Source organism: Ammodytes marinus (genome assembly GCF_949987685.1).
Source record: "Ammodytes marinus genome assembly, chromosome: 4".
In the NCBI taxonomy this organism is placed as follows: Eukaryota; Metazoa; Chordata; class Actinopteri; order Uranoscopiformes; family Ammodytidae; genus Ammodytes; species Ammodytes marinus.
Window position 1 is genome coordinate 9,100,785 of NC_137233.1, and position 16,730 is coordinate 9,117,514.

General features: G+C 44.3%; 1 protein-coding gene across 2 annotated transcripts in view; it reads left to right on the forward strand.

The window, feature by feature from the left end:
* The first annotated feature begins 1,686 nt into the window (after positions 1 to 1,686).
* cbfa2t2 (CBFA2/RUNX1 partner transcriptional co-repressor 2) overlaps positions 1,687 to 16,730 on the forward strand; it is a 38,354-nt gene continuing 23,310 nt past the window's right edge. The window contains exon 1 of one of the 2 annotated variants that reach the window (XM_080025348.1): positions 1,687 to 1,760. In XM_080025348.1, the coding sequence (XP_079881474.1) occupies positions 1,733 to 1,760 (28 nt within the window). In that variant the 5' untranslated portion in view covers positions 1,687 to 1,732. Of the gene's footprint in view, positions 1,761 to 15,727; positions 16,151 to 16,730 lie in introns of those variants that run through there. The other variant, XM_080025349.1, reaches the window with a different exon arrangement.

Below are 16,730 nucleotides of genomic sequence, written 5' to 3' on the forward strand. Positions count from 1 at the left end.
ATCTGGTATGTCCTTATGTCCCTGCGTGGTGCATGTTTACTCAGTCACTCAAAATTATTCCCTCATATGAAACCATAAGGAGTATCACAAATCTATGTACAAGTCTGTTCAATAACCAATATTGGGGGACTAAATCCTGCTTAGGGCCCCCAAAAGTGTCCCCCATGGCAGCCATGGTTGTGTTACTGTAGTTTATATACAGAAAAATGTCGAACACACTTCAATCATTGCTAATATACGATGATGTGCTCATCTGTGTTTCTAAGTGCATACACTATTGCTGATGACTTGACAAAAAACAAATCATTTTTAGGCAGCAATTTGATCATGTGATGTTGAAAATATCTTGTATATATTTCCTTCACTCATAACTTATGAAAACAGCCCAGTCAGCAGGCATCAGCAGCACGTGACTTGCTCCTGACACTGACACAGCATAGGCGTGATTCTTGGCGTGCGTGTCCTCTCAAACTGTAGCAGCAGCACCCCCTTATCCTCCCCTCCACATCAGAACAATTAGTGGCCCCTTTGGCCCCCTTGCTTTACACAAATGAGGGGGGAAACGCAGTAACGCACAGAGGCGGTAGTTGCTGAAGGCCCTCTCTGGCTCCTCCATATAGCAGAAAGCACTAGGTAATGACTCCTGCCTGCCTGCCATGGTGGACCCTTAATTTGTTATTGTAGCAGAGCAGCTGTGCGGCATGCTGCAGAGAGCAGGTGGCAGCCTGGCAGGAGTGGAGGATGGTGGGCTGTGGGGGGAGGGGGAGGACAGGAGCGTGTGGCATATGTGGGTGGCTGGGGGGGATGATGGTGGATGTAGATAGTGTGTGTGTGCGTGTGCGTGTGTGTGTGTGTGTGTGTGTGTGTGTGTGTGTGTGTGTGTGTTGGGGGAGGTTTAGCTCGCAGCAGCATCCAAATATTATGCTTGTAAAGAAGAATAACACGTGAGACTCTGGATGGAGTCCAGATCCTTTTCTTATGTATAGGCTTTTGTGTGTTTGGTTGCTATGAACGCGCAACAGATGACACACTGAAAAATCAACTTACCATTTGTATGCATGGTAACATTTTTTTTTTAACCATGGACATTACAGCACCATAGGGCCCTATATTATCAAGTGCAATACATTTTTGAAAAAAAATAAAAAACAGATTAGCTCTCTGCACTTGCTTAGCCTATTCAATGACAATTTGTGGAGGCATCCCAGACAATGGATTCGGGCTGTGAAAATCAAAATCAATACACCAGCAGCAAGTGGAGGTCATACACGACTCTGCTTAAGGCAGCGGAAGTGTGTGTGTGTGTGTGTGTGTGTGTGTGTGTGTGTGTGTGTGTGTGTGTGTGTGTGTGTGTGTGTGTGTGTGTGTGTGTGTGTGTGTGTGTGTGTGTGTGTGTGTGTGCTGTGGGGATTATGTGAGTCCTGTCTGTCCTCACGCTGCAGCTTGGAGTTAATCATTGCCGATAGTCTGCTGTAACCGCGTATTTGGTTTTATGACAGTTAGCCCCGCCCACCACCAATATTCTCTGATGCGATAGAGACGAAGATACTACCTGGAGCCTGCACTGGCGATGAACAAGACAGATCGACTCCTCTAGATTCGAATGATTTAAAGGCAGAAGTGTTTTTTAAACTCGTTACAGCACGTCGGAGAGAAAGTGTCGGACTTCAAAAGACTGATAGCAGCCATCATTCTGTCAAGAGCAAGACAACTCAAGAATACGAGGAGAAGCATGGTCGGAATGCCGAGTGCTTTAAATTGTAAGTAGACCATAAATTATGCCTAACAACCTCGAGTAAAATGTAATGTTTGGAAGTGACTTTTAGGCTACTATGACATTATCCTGCGCACTCTACTATTTACCATGATATTGACAGGTGTTGAAAGCATGTATGCTAATACACTTTAAAATAATGCATCAGGTTCGTCCAATGAAATGTCCTCCATGTCAAATCAAATCTACAATACAATATTGGCTAGTCATAACAGATGTTATAACGATATCGGTGGTGTCAATATTGTGTTTTGCATAATGAAGGACCAAGGCAATCTGAGCTAAATGGGTTGCCCTGTTACTCCCATGAAAATATAGCAAATACAGACTTTTATTTAGGCTGCATAATGTGAATAGGAAAGAAAAAAAACACTATTATAAACAGATTCCTCCCCTCCAGTCTAAAGTCTTCACAGAGGACCCCTTTTCAATGTGTTACTTCAGATCCTATCAAATCATTATAATGACCAAACAAAAACTCTGTCATCCCTTTGTCCTCCGAGATCTTACGCTCATTAGGATCCATTAAAAGAGTGAGAATAAACTATGCATATAACACACATGCTATTGGATGCATTATTATCCCTTATATAGCGCCCCACACAAGACAGCCATTATGCTCCCATTTGATTGAATAGCAGCTTTTTCGGGGCTATATGTGTCTTTTCAGTGGAGGATTTGGAGCCCTTAATCCAGGCAAAGTTTTTCTCTCTCGCTCTCTCTCTCTCTCTCTTTCTCTCTCTCTCCCTTTCTTTCCACCATCTGGAGTTTACAGCATTATTATAAGACAAAAACACCATGCAGGCTGTGTGAAACCAGGCTGGAGCTGCCTGATGCTTGATGCCAGTAGGCGTGTTTTTTTTTCCACCCTTTTTCTTGCCTGCTTTAGATCAGGGTTCAATAGTACAGTCCTGCAGTCGAGCAAGTGGGGTCAAAAGGGCCCGAGGGCATGACTGCGGGGCCCCCATGTGTCACTGCCACCACAACTCCCCAGAGGACTCCACTCCAAGTGCAGTAGTCAACCCCCCCCCCCCCTATCCTTTTTTCAACGCGGGGACCCAAATAAATCTCCTGACAAAGACACTACTGTAAAGCTGATGGTGATGTTGAGATGATGATAATGATAATGTTGTTGATGAGGGCGCTACAACGGCCACCAGGGAGCAGCAGTGTGCATACTGTAATATAGAACTGTAAACATAACATGATGGATTCTGGCTTTGAAAGCACTTCATGTTTTATAAAAAATAAAAATAAATCCCCCTGCCAAAAGATAAAAACATACATATTTTTTCTTTTTAACTGTAATTAGTTGTTTAGCTATGAGTAGTTTGGTTTGGTGTTACGCAGAGAGCTAAACAGTCCTCTGGGAAGCACGGATGCTGTGTGTACGCGATTGTGAGAAAATTTGTTTTAAAGAGCACATGGGCTAAACATCGCTCACACACACTAGTCAATCATTTCCATTCTTCTCCCCTTGATTCAATTAGCTCTACTCGAAAACATGTGGATCATTTGGAAGCCCCGATAATTTTCCCTTTTGCCTTTTTTTTCCATCTCTCTTTTCTCTTTGGGGTGGGTTACAGAGTTGGATTCCAATCCTCTGACATTAAAAGGGGGAAATAAACGACAAAGGGGCCCTGCAGGTTTGCATTAGAGACCTAATTGCTTTTGGCTTGAGTGGGCTGTTACCGTTGCCAGAAGTGGGCCCTTTTGTGTTTTGCCATGTGGGAGAATTTGCCTGCGCTGGAGGTAGAGACTAGAGGTGCCTGCAGATTCTCCCTGACTCACCCCTGCACTTTTTCTTGCCTTTGTGGTCTGTTTGTATGCATGTGTGTGTGTTTTCTGTTTGTGTGTCTGCCAATGTGTATGGATGCATGAGGATCAAATTAGTTTTATTTATATAGCCCAATATCACAAATAGCCGTTTGCCTCAGTGGGCTTCTGCCTTTAGACCCTAAGCTCAACTGAGTAAAAACTATCAGAAAAAAACTTCAACGTGGACATTCAACGTGTCATTTACAGTATTTACATGTAAATTGAGGGCCAATGTTCTCATTGGGAATCTTTGTCAGATTTTGTGTGTGAAGATAAAGCTTGTTTTTGTGTGTTGCTAATGTGTCATATATGCAGTTGGCTGTATTTTTGTAATATGCGTGTGCTTCGGTGTGTTTGTGTGTGTGTGTGTGTCAGGCTGTGCGCCCAGTATCCTTCTCATTCCCTCTGGTCTCTGCGTGGGTCTTTTCCACAAGCGCTGCCACCTGTTAGTGTTTTACTGGGCGCCCCTGGGCTACAATGACTGCGGAACCTTCCAGATTTGCTCATCAAGCCCATCAGATCGGCTCCCATTGCCTCAAAATCTGGCCCCCATTTCCTATCGCAGGACCAATCTGTATGCTGCGATTCCCTGGTGCAAGTTTAGCTGAGTCAAGATGTTGTGCAGTGGAGCTGAGCCTCGGTCCTGATTAATGAGTCATGAGCGACAACATTTTCTACAGTGTGCTGCGCTGCTGGATCACACTTAAGTGTTTGTTAAGTGTGGTTTCGGTGGGAAAAAGAGATGTTTAGAGACCAAATTTATGGGGTCACTTTGTTGCCCGAGCGCTCCACATGTGAGAACCACAACAAAGAATTTGGCATCGTCCTTTAAGAGTAATAATACGTGACCAAAATGACAATTTAAACTGACTTTAATTGCATTGTGTCACATATCTATTGTCTGGGATCACATGCACGCTGGGAAACATTGGAGTCCAAGATTGTAAACAAACCTTAATTGTGAAAGCGTTGACTAGCGAACGACAGGAAAGTCCCAATAAATCATCTCTGAGTTTTTATTAATAAGTTCCCTCGTGTTAAAGCCTTTGCAAAACAGCATCATCAGTCTTTTCACACAGATAGGATTTGTCATGTTGTGTGTTTCGTGAGACCTCTGTGCTCTCCGTCCCGCTGTCTGTTTCCAATTCAGCACACTGCGTCCCCCCCCCCTCTCCCTGTCTATTACTGCAGACAGTGTGGCAACCTGAAGCAAATTTTATTTTCATTCTTTTTCTTTTTTTAAAGGGAGAAAGAGAGGAGTGACCAAACAGTTAAAGGAACGAGGGAAGGAGAGTAGAAAGGGATTAACTGTCAGGGAGAATGTGAGGCTAATTGAAGCCAGTTTTGCACAGCTGTTTCTTGTTGCCGCGCGGCACTGCACGGAGTGACTGCGAGGATAGGATCCAGATGTGATCTTGCGCCGAGGATCGCCCGCCAATAAAAATCCTCAAAAAAACACCAGCCGTACAGGAGACGAGGGCTATTAGAGTGTCCATGCTCCCCTCCCCCCCAACAAAACATCACTGAACCCAGCTTTTTTTTAAAACTCTTGATTGCAGCCCTCAGCTCGGCTCCTGAGCGTCGTTAACACTGTCATTCTGTTACACAGCCAGCCACCGCCCTGACCCCTTGTATTCAGGTGTCACTAGGTAGCGTAAACATTGCTTTGACACATTTGATCGTTCCAAAAAAAAAAAAAGGGAGACTCGCAGTGTCGGGGAGAGGGCCTTTGCATATTTGTCAGATGGCTTTTTGAAACATCCAGCCAAAAGGGATTAAAGTTCTCTTTTGTGCGTTCTTCTGTGTTTCATTTAAAATCGTCATGGAATTTTTTTTTTGTGTGTGTGTATCCTTTATCAGGGCGGGCGGCATGCTTGCAGGTCCTGCTGGGATTGTGTGCAGGCATTTATCCTGTCTTCTACTTTTTAAAGTAGAGGGACCATTGGCGGGAAACAAAAGGCCCAGTCACTTGAGAGTGAATCGAAATGTGGCAAAGCAACAAAAAGAAAAAGAAAAAAGATAATTAAAGTGAAAGGAACTTAGCACCACATTATGCTTTTTTAAATGCCACTGTCTCTCTGTCCCCCCCCCCCCCCCCCCCCCTTCAATCATTTCCCCCATTTGGCTCAGACAAAAAGCAGTTCACATTGGTTCCCCCTTTTCTCCACGCCCATGGTTAGGCTATATACTCCAACGCTTCTTTCTCACCTCCTGTTTATGTCCGACGTCGGCCACCCTCCATCCATCCCTCACCCATTGTTCCCCGTTGTTCATTCTCTTCATTCCCACTTTGTCTTTCTGTCCCCATTTTACATCTCCATTTATCTGTCCTTATACCTCTATACATCCCCAATCAATCTTACTTGTTGCCACCATTCAGGGAGTTCAACTGCAGCTGGCCTGTTATCACTGACATCCAACTACATATAACCTAATGTCGATGTGAGAATGTTTTATGGGTTGACAAGAAATTGGCAACATAACACTGTTTTCCCCCCTCTCTCCATTTGTCGAAAAAGCTATAGTGCGTAACTTTTTCATTTAAATGAATGTTGGTTAAATTCAAGCCATTGCCAAACGAGTTGACAAAAAGTTGATTAAGCCTTATCAGCTCCACAAAACTCTCTCTGTAGTTCTCAGTATGGCAGTGTTTACAAACTGGTGTTGTTACGACTCAGGAGCTCAGAAAAAAATCCAAAGAAGCGTCCAAGAATTGTTTCAGTTTCAGAACAAAATACCTGGACGTACTGTACAGCAGAAGGAAAACAATCCATGTGCGATGTAGATACGCATTATAGCTTTAAGTTAAAGTATTATTATATGTATTAAAGGAAAAGAGGTTTTATCTGTTTAAATGATCGTAAATCACCATCTGAAACACACAATGCTCATGTTAAGCATATGCAACAAGCCTATCCAGTATGCCCCAAATAACGGCTGCTCCACATCCTGACAGATATCATGGCGCTGATTTGCGGCCTTGGCCTATAGTCTCACTTCTATCACACACACACACGCACACGCACACGCACACACACACACACACACACACACACACACACACACACACATGCACACACAGTGATTTGTGACAGAGGATCTTAGCCTATAAGCCGGTAACACTCCGGAGCTCTTCTCAGTGTGTCACTTGTGTGTTTTATTACTTTTGTCAAGTTCACCTCATCCGTCCCTTCTCTGATTTCACTCCTGCTGGGCCTCGTGCTGTCAAGAGAACAGGACCTGCTCTCTCTTACCACACATGTACACGGGCTGTGTGCACTCTATCTGCTCTTGCTCCCAGGGTGGAATGTGTTCTGGGGTGGTGCTATGCTGTTGTTTATCTGTCCTGTCCTCAGCTGGTGGGTCTGCTTGTTGTCTTTGCCTGTTCGTCCCGGCGGAGCACTGTAGCGAGATGCCGTACCCCTCGGTGGCTCTGCAAAGCAACAATGGAGCAGGTGCTGCCAAAGTCCCCCCTTTTTTGTTGTTTCCCTCACTGGAGATATTTTGTACAATTCTTTCAGCAAAACTATAGCATGAATGACTGGGAAGGCATGAGGAGGTTAAGTTAGGTTTGTTATGACTTGAAATGAAGAAAAAAAAAGACCCAGGACAACTGTAAACACTCCGACTCTCCATTACACACACCAACACGCACGCGTGCGCACACACACACACACACACTCACACAAATTGAGGATTGTATTGCAACACTGACAAGCCCAAACATCCCTGAGGCTTTAACTTAGGTTAGGAAATGCCAACACATGCCTCTGACTGTGTGTGTGTGTGTGTGTGTGTGTGTGTGTGTGTGTGTGTGTGTGTGTGTGTGTGTGTGTGTGTGTGTGTGTGTGTGAGTGCAAAGCCAGCCGTTATCTTCCCTCAACTTTAATTGAGCCCCTCAGAAATCCCCCAAAACTATTGCACACACACACACACACACACACACACACACACACACACACACACACACACACACACACACACACACCGAGAGCAAAGCCTGCAGGCTCTATCTCTTGCCTGGCCAGGTGTTCCCGGCTCCGCTGCCAGATGAACCACCTGCAGATCACAGGTGTGTCCATTGCCGGGGAAGAGCACAACACAGCTGCTCTATACTGCCTCAGGAAGAGGGAGGAAAAGGGACATGGCAGGTTTATATCAAATCAACTGCTGGAGGCTTCACATGCACACACCAGGCAAGAAAATAAACAGCACAAAGTCACATTATATCGTAGGTGTTGTTGTCAAGGGCTGCCTTTAAGTCTAGACAACTTTCCCTTTTCTTAGCTGGTATTTGAAACAACTCAGTAAGAATCTTTGTTTATGAGCCTTGACAGAGCATGAACGTCCTTTTATTGTAATAACATTGGAAATACAAAAGTGATATCTGTGCTTTGCGTTTAATTGTTTGTTTGGTAGGTCCTCTCTTCCAAGGATTTATTCATTGCTCCCATTAATGAAAGTTAGTGGAGAACCAGAGTCCCGAAAACACTGGGGCAGAATGGGTTTTTGTATATATTGAGGAACATTATTATTTTCCTTACACTCAAAATCCTCATCTACGATGCTTAATAGCGCAATATATGAGATACAGTATATACCATATTTTGACCCATGAATATAAAGCCTATACACACTGCATGTACTGTATATAAATGGGCAAATGTAATAACCTGTTCCCGGCCAGATGTGAACAATATACAGTACTGCCACTAAGCCTGTTAGTACTGAGAGGAATGTCCAGTGTGTAGTTAGTTACTGTATTTGTTACGTCTGTGTGTGTGTGTGGGCTCCAAGCACGCGCTCCTCTTAACACACAACTTCTCCCAAACATGGAGTCGTTTATGAGAAACCAATCATGTTTATGTGCCGACAATTGGGGTGAGGCTGGCATCGCGGGGCCACGGTCTGATCCTTGCTATCATTTTCTAATTAGCCAAATTGCCGCATTTAGGGATTTAACCGTGAGTGAGTGCCATAGATGGATATCCCTGACGGCGTGTATCTGGTACATTAGTTAAACAAGAGAGCGGCTGGAGAGACGTCGGAGAGTGTGCGGTTGTTGAATATCGTTTAAGGCGAGTTATTGGTGAGAGGGGTTTGGCGTCTGGCTGTGCACTTGGCCTCCCTCTGTGGAAACTTTGGGAAGATGCAGCCAAGTGAGCGTGAGACCCACCGCTCATAAATTTTAAGCACACATGAGGCCACTCTCTCATTCTGCCTCCCCTTAATACCAACGCACCAACACTCTTTCGCTCACTTTCCCTCTCACTTGTAAACAAACTCTCATGCATGCATTTTCTCTCTCTCTCTCTTTCTCTCTCTCTCGCTCTCTTTTCCCCATACCCGCACTCCTCATATTTACTCATCCCTATTTGTCTCTGTCTTGTCTTTTTGCGATCACGCACACTCACACACTCAAACACACACACATGGACACACCGCCACTGCACCCGAAGAAGTGCAGCCGTGTGTCTCCCCTCTGTGTGTGGAGTGTAATAGGAGATCTAAAGGGTTTACCGTGGGTGAGTAGGCGGGTCAGACCTTACTTAAACTAATGGCTCCCAGCAGTGTTGAATAGCCAGACACACTGGAGCCGAGGCCTGAGGTTTTGGAATGCCACTGCCGGCTCAATGCCTGCCTTTCATCGGAACCGAGTGAAAGAGAGAGAGAGAGAGGGAGAGGGAAAATAAGAGAAAGGAGGGGGAGAGAGAGAGAGAGTGGGGAAAATACGGGTCCCATTTGTTGTGATATGAAGATGCCTGAAAAGGAGGGCACAATAGTGGTGGAGTGGGCGCCGGGGGTGTGAGGGGGAGCAAGGGCGGGTCAGTGGACTGTGTGTGTGTGTGTGGGGGGGGGGGGGGGGGGGGGAGAGGGGAGGACATGCTTGGACTAGTGGGACTCTTAGGAGGGGGTAAAGTACTAGTCAGCGGTTGTTTTGTGTCAGAGCACCATAGGGAACACCCCCCCCCCCTCTCTCCCTCCCATTTGTTTTGAATATCTTTGGGACGAGTCGTGAATGAGCCTTGAGGGAATCGGTGTAGTTTGGAACTGAGGACATGTCAAAACTAATTCCAATCACCCTTTCACACATGTTTTTTTTTATATGTTTTTTTTTCTAATTTACGGCTTTTCATCCAAACTATGTAAGCACAGTTGACCAATACACATTTTCAACTTAACCCTAAGAAAGAGAATTGCTTGAAAAAACCTTGCATAGAATCGGCGGCTTTCAATTCACAAACCGACTCCAAACTCACTGTCCTTTCGCAACCAGCTGTCGTCTAAATAACTGGCAAAAATTAGAAATTCTAATCACTGAAAAGAGTTTTCTAAAAAAAATCCCCATGAGAATTGTGTGTTGCTTGCTGCATTGATTTGCAACATCTGACTAATCATTGTTACTTCATATTTAATCTAATAAGGTTCAGGCTTAGGAAATAAATAAATAATACTTTTTTGTTTTGCAGCTGTTATATATATATGTGTGGAATGACATGCATGCTCTACATGTTAGTTTGACCTTAAGGACTCACAAAAGGCATTTTGTTGAAACAGGACTTTTTTGTCTCCACGGGGGGCCCTTGAACTAAACGTAGTGGAAGAAAAATCCTTGTTTCGTACTTGAGAACATTGAAGTTCAAGCAAAAGTGTGAGTGGGTGGGATGGAGGGAGAGAGGGAGGGAGGGAGGCCCGGTTGATGTTCTGGGAATCTCATCCTTTCCCACGCCATCTTCCGATAGCACTCTTTAGATTTCACTGTCCAGAACCGACGCATACGGTAAAAATCAGTTATTTTGTTTATATATATATATATATATATATATATATGACCCCTGCAATTTATCAGACCCTTCGGACAGCCGAGAAGCATCATACTCGATCTCTATAATTATTATAATTTAGTTATATCTTTATTTTTTTTATGGTAAATGGTCCTCCAGACACAGACATGGACGTGGAAAATGACATGTTCCTTTAGAGAGATTATCCTCCCATTAGATAGAACACGCTCCAGAAGATGTCATGGAAAATGTGGGAAATCTATGGCTGCATCAGATTAGGGGAACATCGGGAGTCCGAACAGTGATCAGAATGGAGAGAGATGGGAAGAGGGGGGTGGGGGGGATTTGCTGGTAAAATGGTTGGGAGAGGGGGGGGGGGGGGTGATAGTGGGGGAAAATAGCATTAAACCAAAAAGATGTGAATAGTTTCCCCAAAATAGACATGTTTATCTGATAGCCAGTAAGGGAGAGAGGGGGGGGGGGAGATAATTTAATAAGGGGGCCGGCCCGACATGCGAAAAAACACAATGGTCTTTGGTCATCGTTGAGCATTTGCAGGTGTCCAAAACATATTTTCTTGCTGTGGGTCCCGTACTGTTGACTCTACTCGTACTGGCAGCCATTCAGCCTATTCTGTAACCGGATTGATTGTTCAGCCCAGCAAAGCAGTGATTTACCCCTTTTGGTTTGTTTTCTCATTTATTTTCCACTCGATTGAGGGCTAGTTAGTATTTGTACATGTAAGGTGTCCTTGAGGATCCTGAAAGGGTCCCATACATAAAATGCATTATTAGTCGCAACTCGTAACCATATCGATTGACAGAGATGTCGAAACCATAACTGGTTTGTTTCATGTGTGTTATTGAATGGCTAGTTTTGTGGATGCAAGTCATATTTGTGTAGATAGATGGCAATTCCTTATGAAGCGATACAAACCAAGCCTGCCTTCATATGCTCCAATTCTCTTGAGTTTTGTGTGTTCCCATAGCATTATCCCGGACATTGAAGTGTAGGTTGGTGGGAATCAGGCCAGAATGAGGTTCTGGTTCATTTTTCCACACTGTATGACGCTAGAAACATTCACATGGCACATGAACCTCACAAAGGCTGACTTAACTCAGTGTTCGGTGGGAACGCTTGTGACTATTGGATGCTGTTGCAAGGGGAAAAGTATACAAATCCTTGTCATAGTTTATTTTTTTAATTTTATTTCTGTCATCATTTCACGCTAATTTGGCACCGACCCTCCTGGTGAAATTCCATCCCCGCAGATAACCCTCTCAAACCCCTCGCTGAGTGCTGAGAACTAAATGCTCCCACCATATGTGAGTTGTATTTCCTTGTGAAAAATGATTCTAGTTGCACAGTGTGTTAAAGACAGCGTATCTGTTTTCTTCACACCTTGCTGCCATGTTGCCCAATAGACCGTTTCGTCAGAGTACATCTCACATTTCCCAATTGACCCTCTTGACGTGACGTATACACTGGAAGCCAGCTAATGAAAAAATCATAAGGATGTATTTCAATGGTCAATGATGGCAAAGGGGCAGATTGTCCTGTTGTCAGGCAAATTGTGGACATCAGTTTATGTTATATCAAATATTTGCCTTTTAACAAATCTAATGCTTGGACCATGTACTTTCTATCATTGTGATAAAATTATGATATTTTTGTCTGTTGTGTTTAACAGTCACAGTTGTACAATCCTGCCTTAAAGGAATACAACCCACCTGTCTAGACTATATGCATTTGCTAAGACTCTTAACGTTGGTACTTTTTCTATTTGATCTGTTGCAACATGCCCATCTCAGTAAAACCTCTAGCTGTTGTGTTGCCGTCTTGCAATTTTCAGTGTGAAAGCCCCTCTATCTACAGTGAATTAGCCTTTTAGTTAACATAAGTCCCCCTTTACAAATGCAGCCTCTCTTTCCGCAACACATGCAGCATTTCTTTATGCCATTCACACAGTCATTCTCAGACTTGCATTTGGCATCAATTGTCATGATAATGTTCCTTGAAAATCACTGTTTTCACTAGAGGCACATGTGCATCTATTTATTCAGGAGTGTAAAGACTTTGCTAAAGGTGAAGGCCACTGTACTTTTTTATTTCAATAACACTGAGCAATATTTTGAAAACGTCTTTAAGATAGAGCTTAGGCATCATTAGAATAAGCAATGCAAATGTATTTATATGGAGGCACAGTAAGTTGAACTTGTGTTTAAACTGTGTCTCTCTGCTTTTAAATGCATAGCCGCACATTGAGAGAACACTGGTGTTCTTCTGGCTTCAGCGATTCCTATCTCCTTCCCTCAATCACCAAGTCTTAACATCCCTTATTCCCTCTTTTCCTCCTTCGCCTCCTCTCTCATTTTCTTTTTCGGTCTAAAAAATGCTGTTTACTTTTTCTAAAAGTGGAAGTTTGGCGAGGGAGCGTGTGAACAGAAACAGATGCTGCATACTCTCTTGCTCCGTCGCTCCCTCTCTCCCTCTTTATCTCACACACACACACACACACACACACACACACACACACACACACACACACACACACACACACACACACACACACACAATGACAAACAGCTGCATGGGGCTTGGGATCAGCTACAGTAAAAGGAAGCCGTACAGTATGCATACATAGAGCACTGAGCTGACTTTCGATTGCAAAGATAATAGCTCTTCTAGCACAGTTTATTTATTTCTCTCTCCTTGTTTTGGACTCTCAAGCAGTGCTCAGAATTCAGACCAAATGTTGAAGGCTAAGCAGATTTTAAGACCTGAATACAGACCTGCATTAGCCCTGCATTATTTTAGCCCTGCATTATTTTATCACATGTGTGGGTTAAGAGTAAAAAATGTGGCTTTCGCGTAACAGTAATCCAACATGAATGTACTTGCGTGCCTTGCTCATGGTGGATTACATCGCTTTGTGCCTGGTATAAGTAGCCGCTCTAAAAAGCTTGTCAGATGACACAATTGACAGTTTGTGTGTAAATCCACTTTAGGGTGCATTGTGGCGGCGAATAATCATGGGAATTAATATTTATTAACAGAGAGTTTTTCTCTTAGTTATTTCTTAAGCGGTTGTGGTTAGCTGTGTCATTCAGTGCTTAAACAATTAGCCAATATTAGTCTTTCGACAGAATTTTGTTATTTTGCTATTTATGTATCTTGAAGCGGTCATATCTTCACAGTAGGATATACTGTATCAAACTGAAAAAAAGAAATGGATGAATTTGATTTAATAATAATGAAAATAGTTGAAGCCTTGTTGTTGTTGTTGTTGTTGTTGATAATATGGCTGATCATTTAGTTTTGTTTAAGAAGATGCTTTAAAACTAATAATACGTGTGACAGCTGGCGTCAACAAACTTCCAGATTGAGATGCTTAATGAAAAGGACTGTTGGTGAACTAATGTGGTGCTCTATCAAAACTATATTGCATATCTTATTGAGAGATGTTTTATTATTATTTTTTTTTTTTAATATGTCAAATTGTTGTGCAGAAATCTTGTACTTCCTGTGTTCTGATGTAGTGTGTCTGTGTGTGTGTGTGTGTGTGTGTGTGTGTGTGTGTGTGTGTGTGTGTGTGTGTGTGTGTGTGTAGATCGTCAAAGCTTAGCTTAGCTTAGCTCAGAGTACACGCTGTCACCTGCCACCTGCGTCATTACACCTGGGTTTTAATCTCAATCTGTTTGTATAGCCTTTGTACATCTGCGGTGTCGGTTGCAGCTCACCCATATGTGCTACAATAGCATGTGTGCTACAGTATATAGCTTCAGATGCAAGGCCTTCCTCACCCCCCCCCCCCCCCCCCCCCACCCCACACACACACACACACACACACACACAGCCACCTGGCCCTTCCTCTGAGCCTGCTGGCTGACCAGATGCACTCTGACTATATGCGGCCTACAAGGAGAGGGGAGGGGAAATAGAGGTTATCATGTGTTATTATTGTCAACTATAGAAATATAAGCCACAACAAGCCTTCTTCGTGACTGCATAGAAACTGTTGGATTTTGTGCAGAATTTTTTGTTGTCGATAGGATTCCACTTTATATTATTCAGTGCTGTTCAGAAGTGTGCACTCCATGGCCAAGAGAAGGGGCAGCAGCTCCTCTTAATGAACTGTTTGTGTTTATCCGACAGCACTCACTTGTTTGTTTAGACGGCCAAGTGCTTGTGGGTTCTTCTCACACGTTGATCTCATTCTCCCAGTTGTCAGTTGTCTAATTAAAAATAAATCAACATCTTATTTGCCCCGGGCTTAGAACAACAATGTATAGCGCCAAATCCATCTCCACAGCCTAGAAGTAAACTGCTGAGGGAATGATATAGGCTAGGAGTGAATGAAGCAAAGCAAGCTGCCCGATGATCTCAGCCAGGCCTCTATTATCTTAACCTGGCATTGTCTCTGGCGGCAGCAGCACTTGTGCGCAAGGCATAAATCAGACGGTGATTTAAGTTTAACTCAGTGAAGTAAGGAGGAGCACGGAGCACAAGAGAGCAGAAGAGGTGATGAAGAATAACTCATTCATGCTCCTCAAGTGTCCCCCCCAACGGGTTGGTTGGCAAGGCAAGGGCCGCATTAAGGAGCTGAGACAAAAGAGTGCATCAATGAAAGGGCCTGTGTGTGTGTGTGTGTGTGTGTGTGTGTGTGTGTGTGTGTGTGTGTGTGTGTGTGTGTGTGTGTGTGTGTGTGTGTGAGTGTGTGTGTGTGTGTGTGTGTGTGTGTGTGTGTGTTGAGGGGGGGTAGTTAGTATAAAAACATTTAAAAGGGAGATCCCCACTTCTCTTGGAGGGGTGGGTGCTAAGGCGTAGGGTTGGATTGGACCCCCACACACACACACACACACACACACACACACACACACACACACACACACACACACACACACACACACACAAATGCACACACACACACACACACACACACATAAAGAAGCACACGCACACACGCACAGAAGTGTGCACGCACCCTTGGCACGTTCTCTTGTTTAGCCTTTAGGTGCCAAAGCAATTAGTTATGTTAATTGCAGGGGCCATTGCCGGTGAATGCAGGTTGAATAGAGCCAGTCAGCAGCAGGATGATTGGCCAGGATCCATGGGGGGAAAGGGTGTGTGGGGATGGGGGGGGGGGGGAGGACTGCAGTGTGGGGGGTTGTGACGTCGGCAGCAGCACCCGGCCCCCATGCAAACAGAAGAGAGACAGTGTGTGGGAAAACAGGGGAGGAGCTTGAGCCGAAAACAGAGAGAGAGAGAGAGAGAGAGAGAGAGAGAGAGAGAGAGAGAGGAGGAGAGTGAGAGAGGGTGGGAGGCTCAGTCAGAGCTTGAGAAGGCGAGCGCGAGGGAGGACGCGAATCCAACAAGAGATAAAAAAGAGATCTATAGAAAAATAAGCACGACTTCTTTAGCAGATTGAGCAGAAGGAGATAGTATTTCTGTATTTCTTCCAACGGGAGAAAGAGGAAGAGAAGGAAGGGAGAGAGAGAGAGAGAGAGAGAGAGAGGGAGCTAGTGTGCGTGTAGTGCAGCGCTGCGCTGTTCTGCTCGGTGATCTGTCTCCATCTGGGTGCCATCTGTGTCTCTGGCTCTGGCCTTTTCCCCACACCGGAGCTCACATATGTGGGAATGCAAACACATGCCTGACATATGAAGGTGTGGAGTCACCCAAAGAGACAAAACGGAGAGGATAAGAGAGCAAGAAACCCCCCTACCCCAGCTGACTTTCTCAAAAGGACTGAAGAGTGGACTCTACTAGAGTGGAGGTAGGAGACATGAGTGGGGATTTCAACATGGAATTTGTGTCTGTTTCTCCCTGGGTGTATTTTATTTGTATTCGTTAGGAAATAGTGTTCCTTTATTTCAGTTTGTGAGTGAGTGAATGAATGAGCGTGTCTTATTTTTGCAGAACAGCCTGTTTCAGTGTGTGTGTGTGTGTGTGCGTGCGTGTGTGTGTGTGTGCGTGTGTGTGTGTGTGTGTGTTTGTGTGTGTGTGTGTGTGCGTGTGTGTGTGTGTTCCATCCTAATTCCCAGAGCGGCTGTGTCTGCACTGTACAGATGGTGCCTTATCCTCTTCTCTTTATCTCTTCATCTCTTCATCCTTGTCCTCTGAGGTAGGGAGAAAAAGGAGGGATGAATTTGTCTGCCTGCTTCCTTTACCAGTGCACGAAAAAACTTCAGGTAACCATATGGACGAAATGGTGACGATGATAGGGATTTCTCAGGAGACTCTTGTTGTCAGAGATTGGAAGATAATGGTCCATTTATCGTGTCCTAGATTCAGATATTGTCGGTTTTTTGAGGAAATCATTTTCTGCAAAGAGGGAGTCAAGATATGGCAACTTT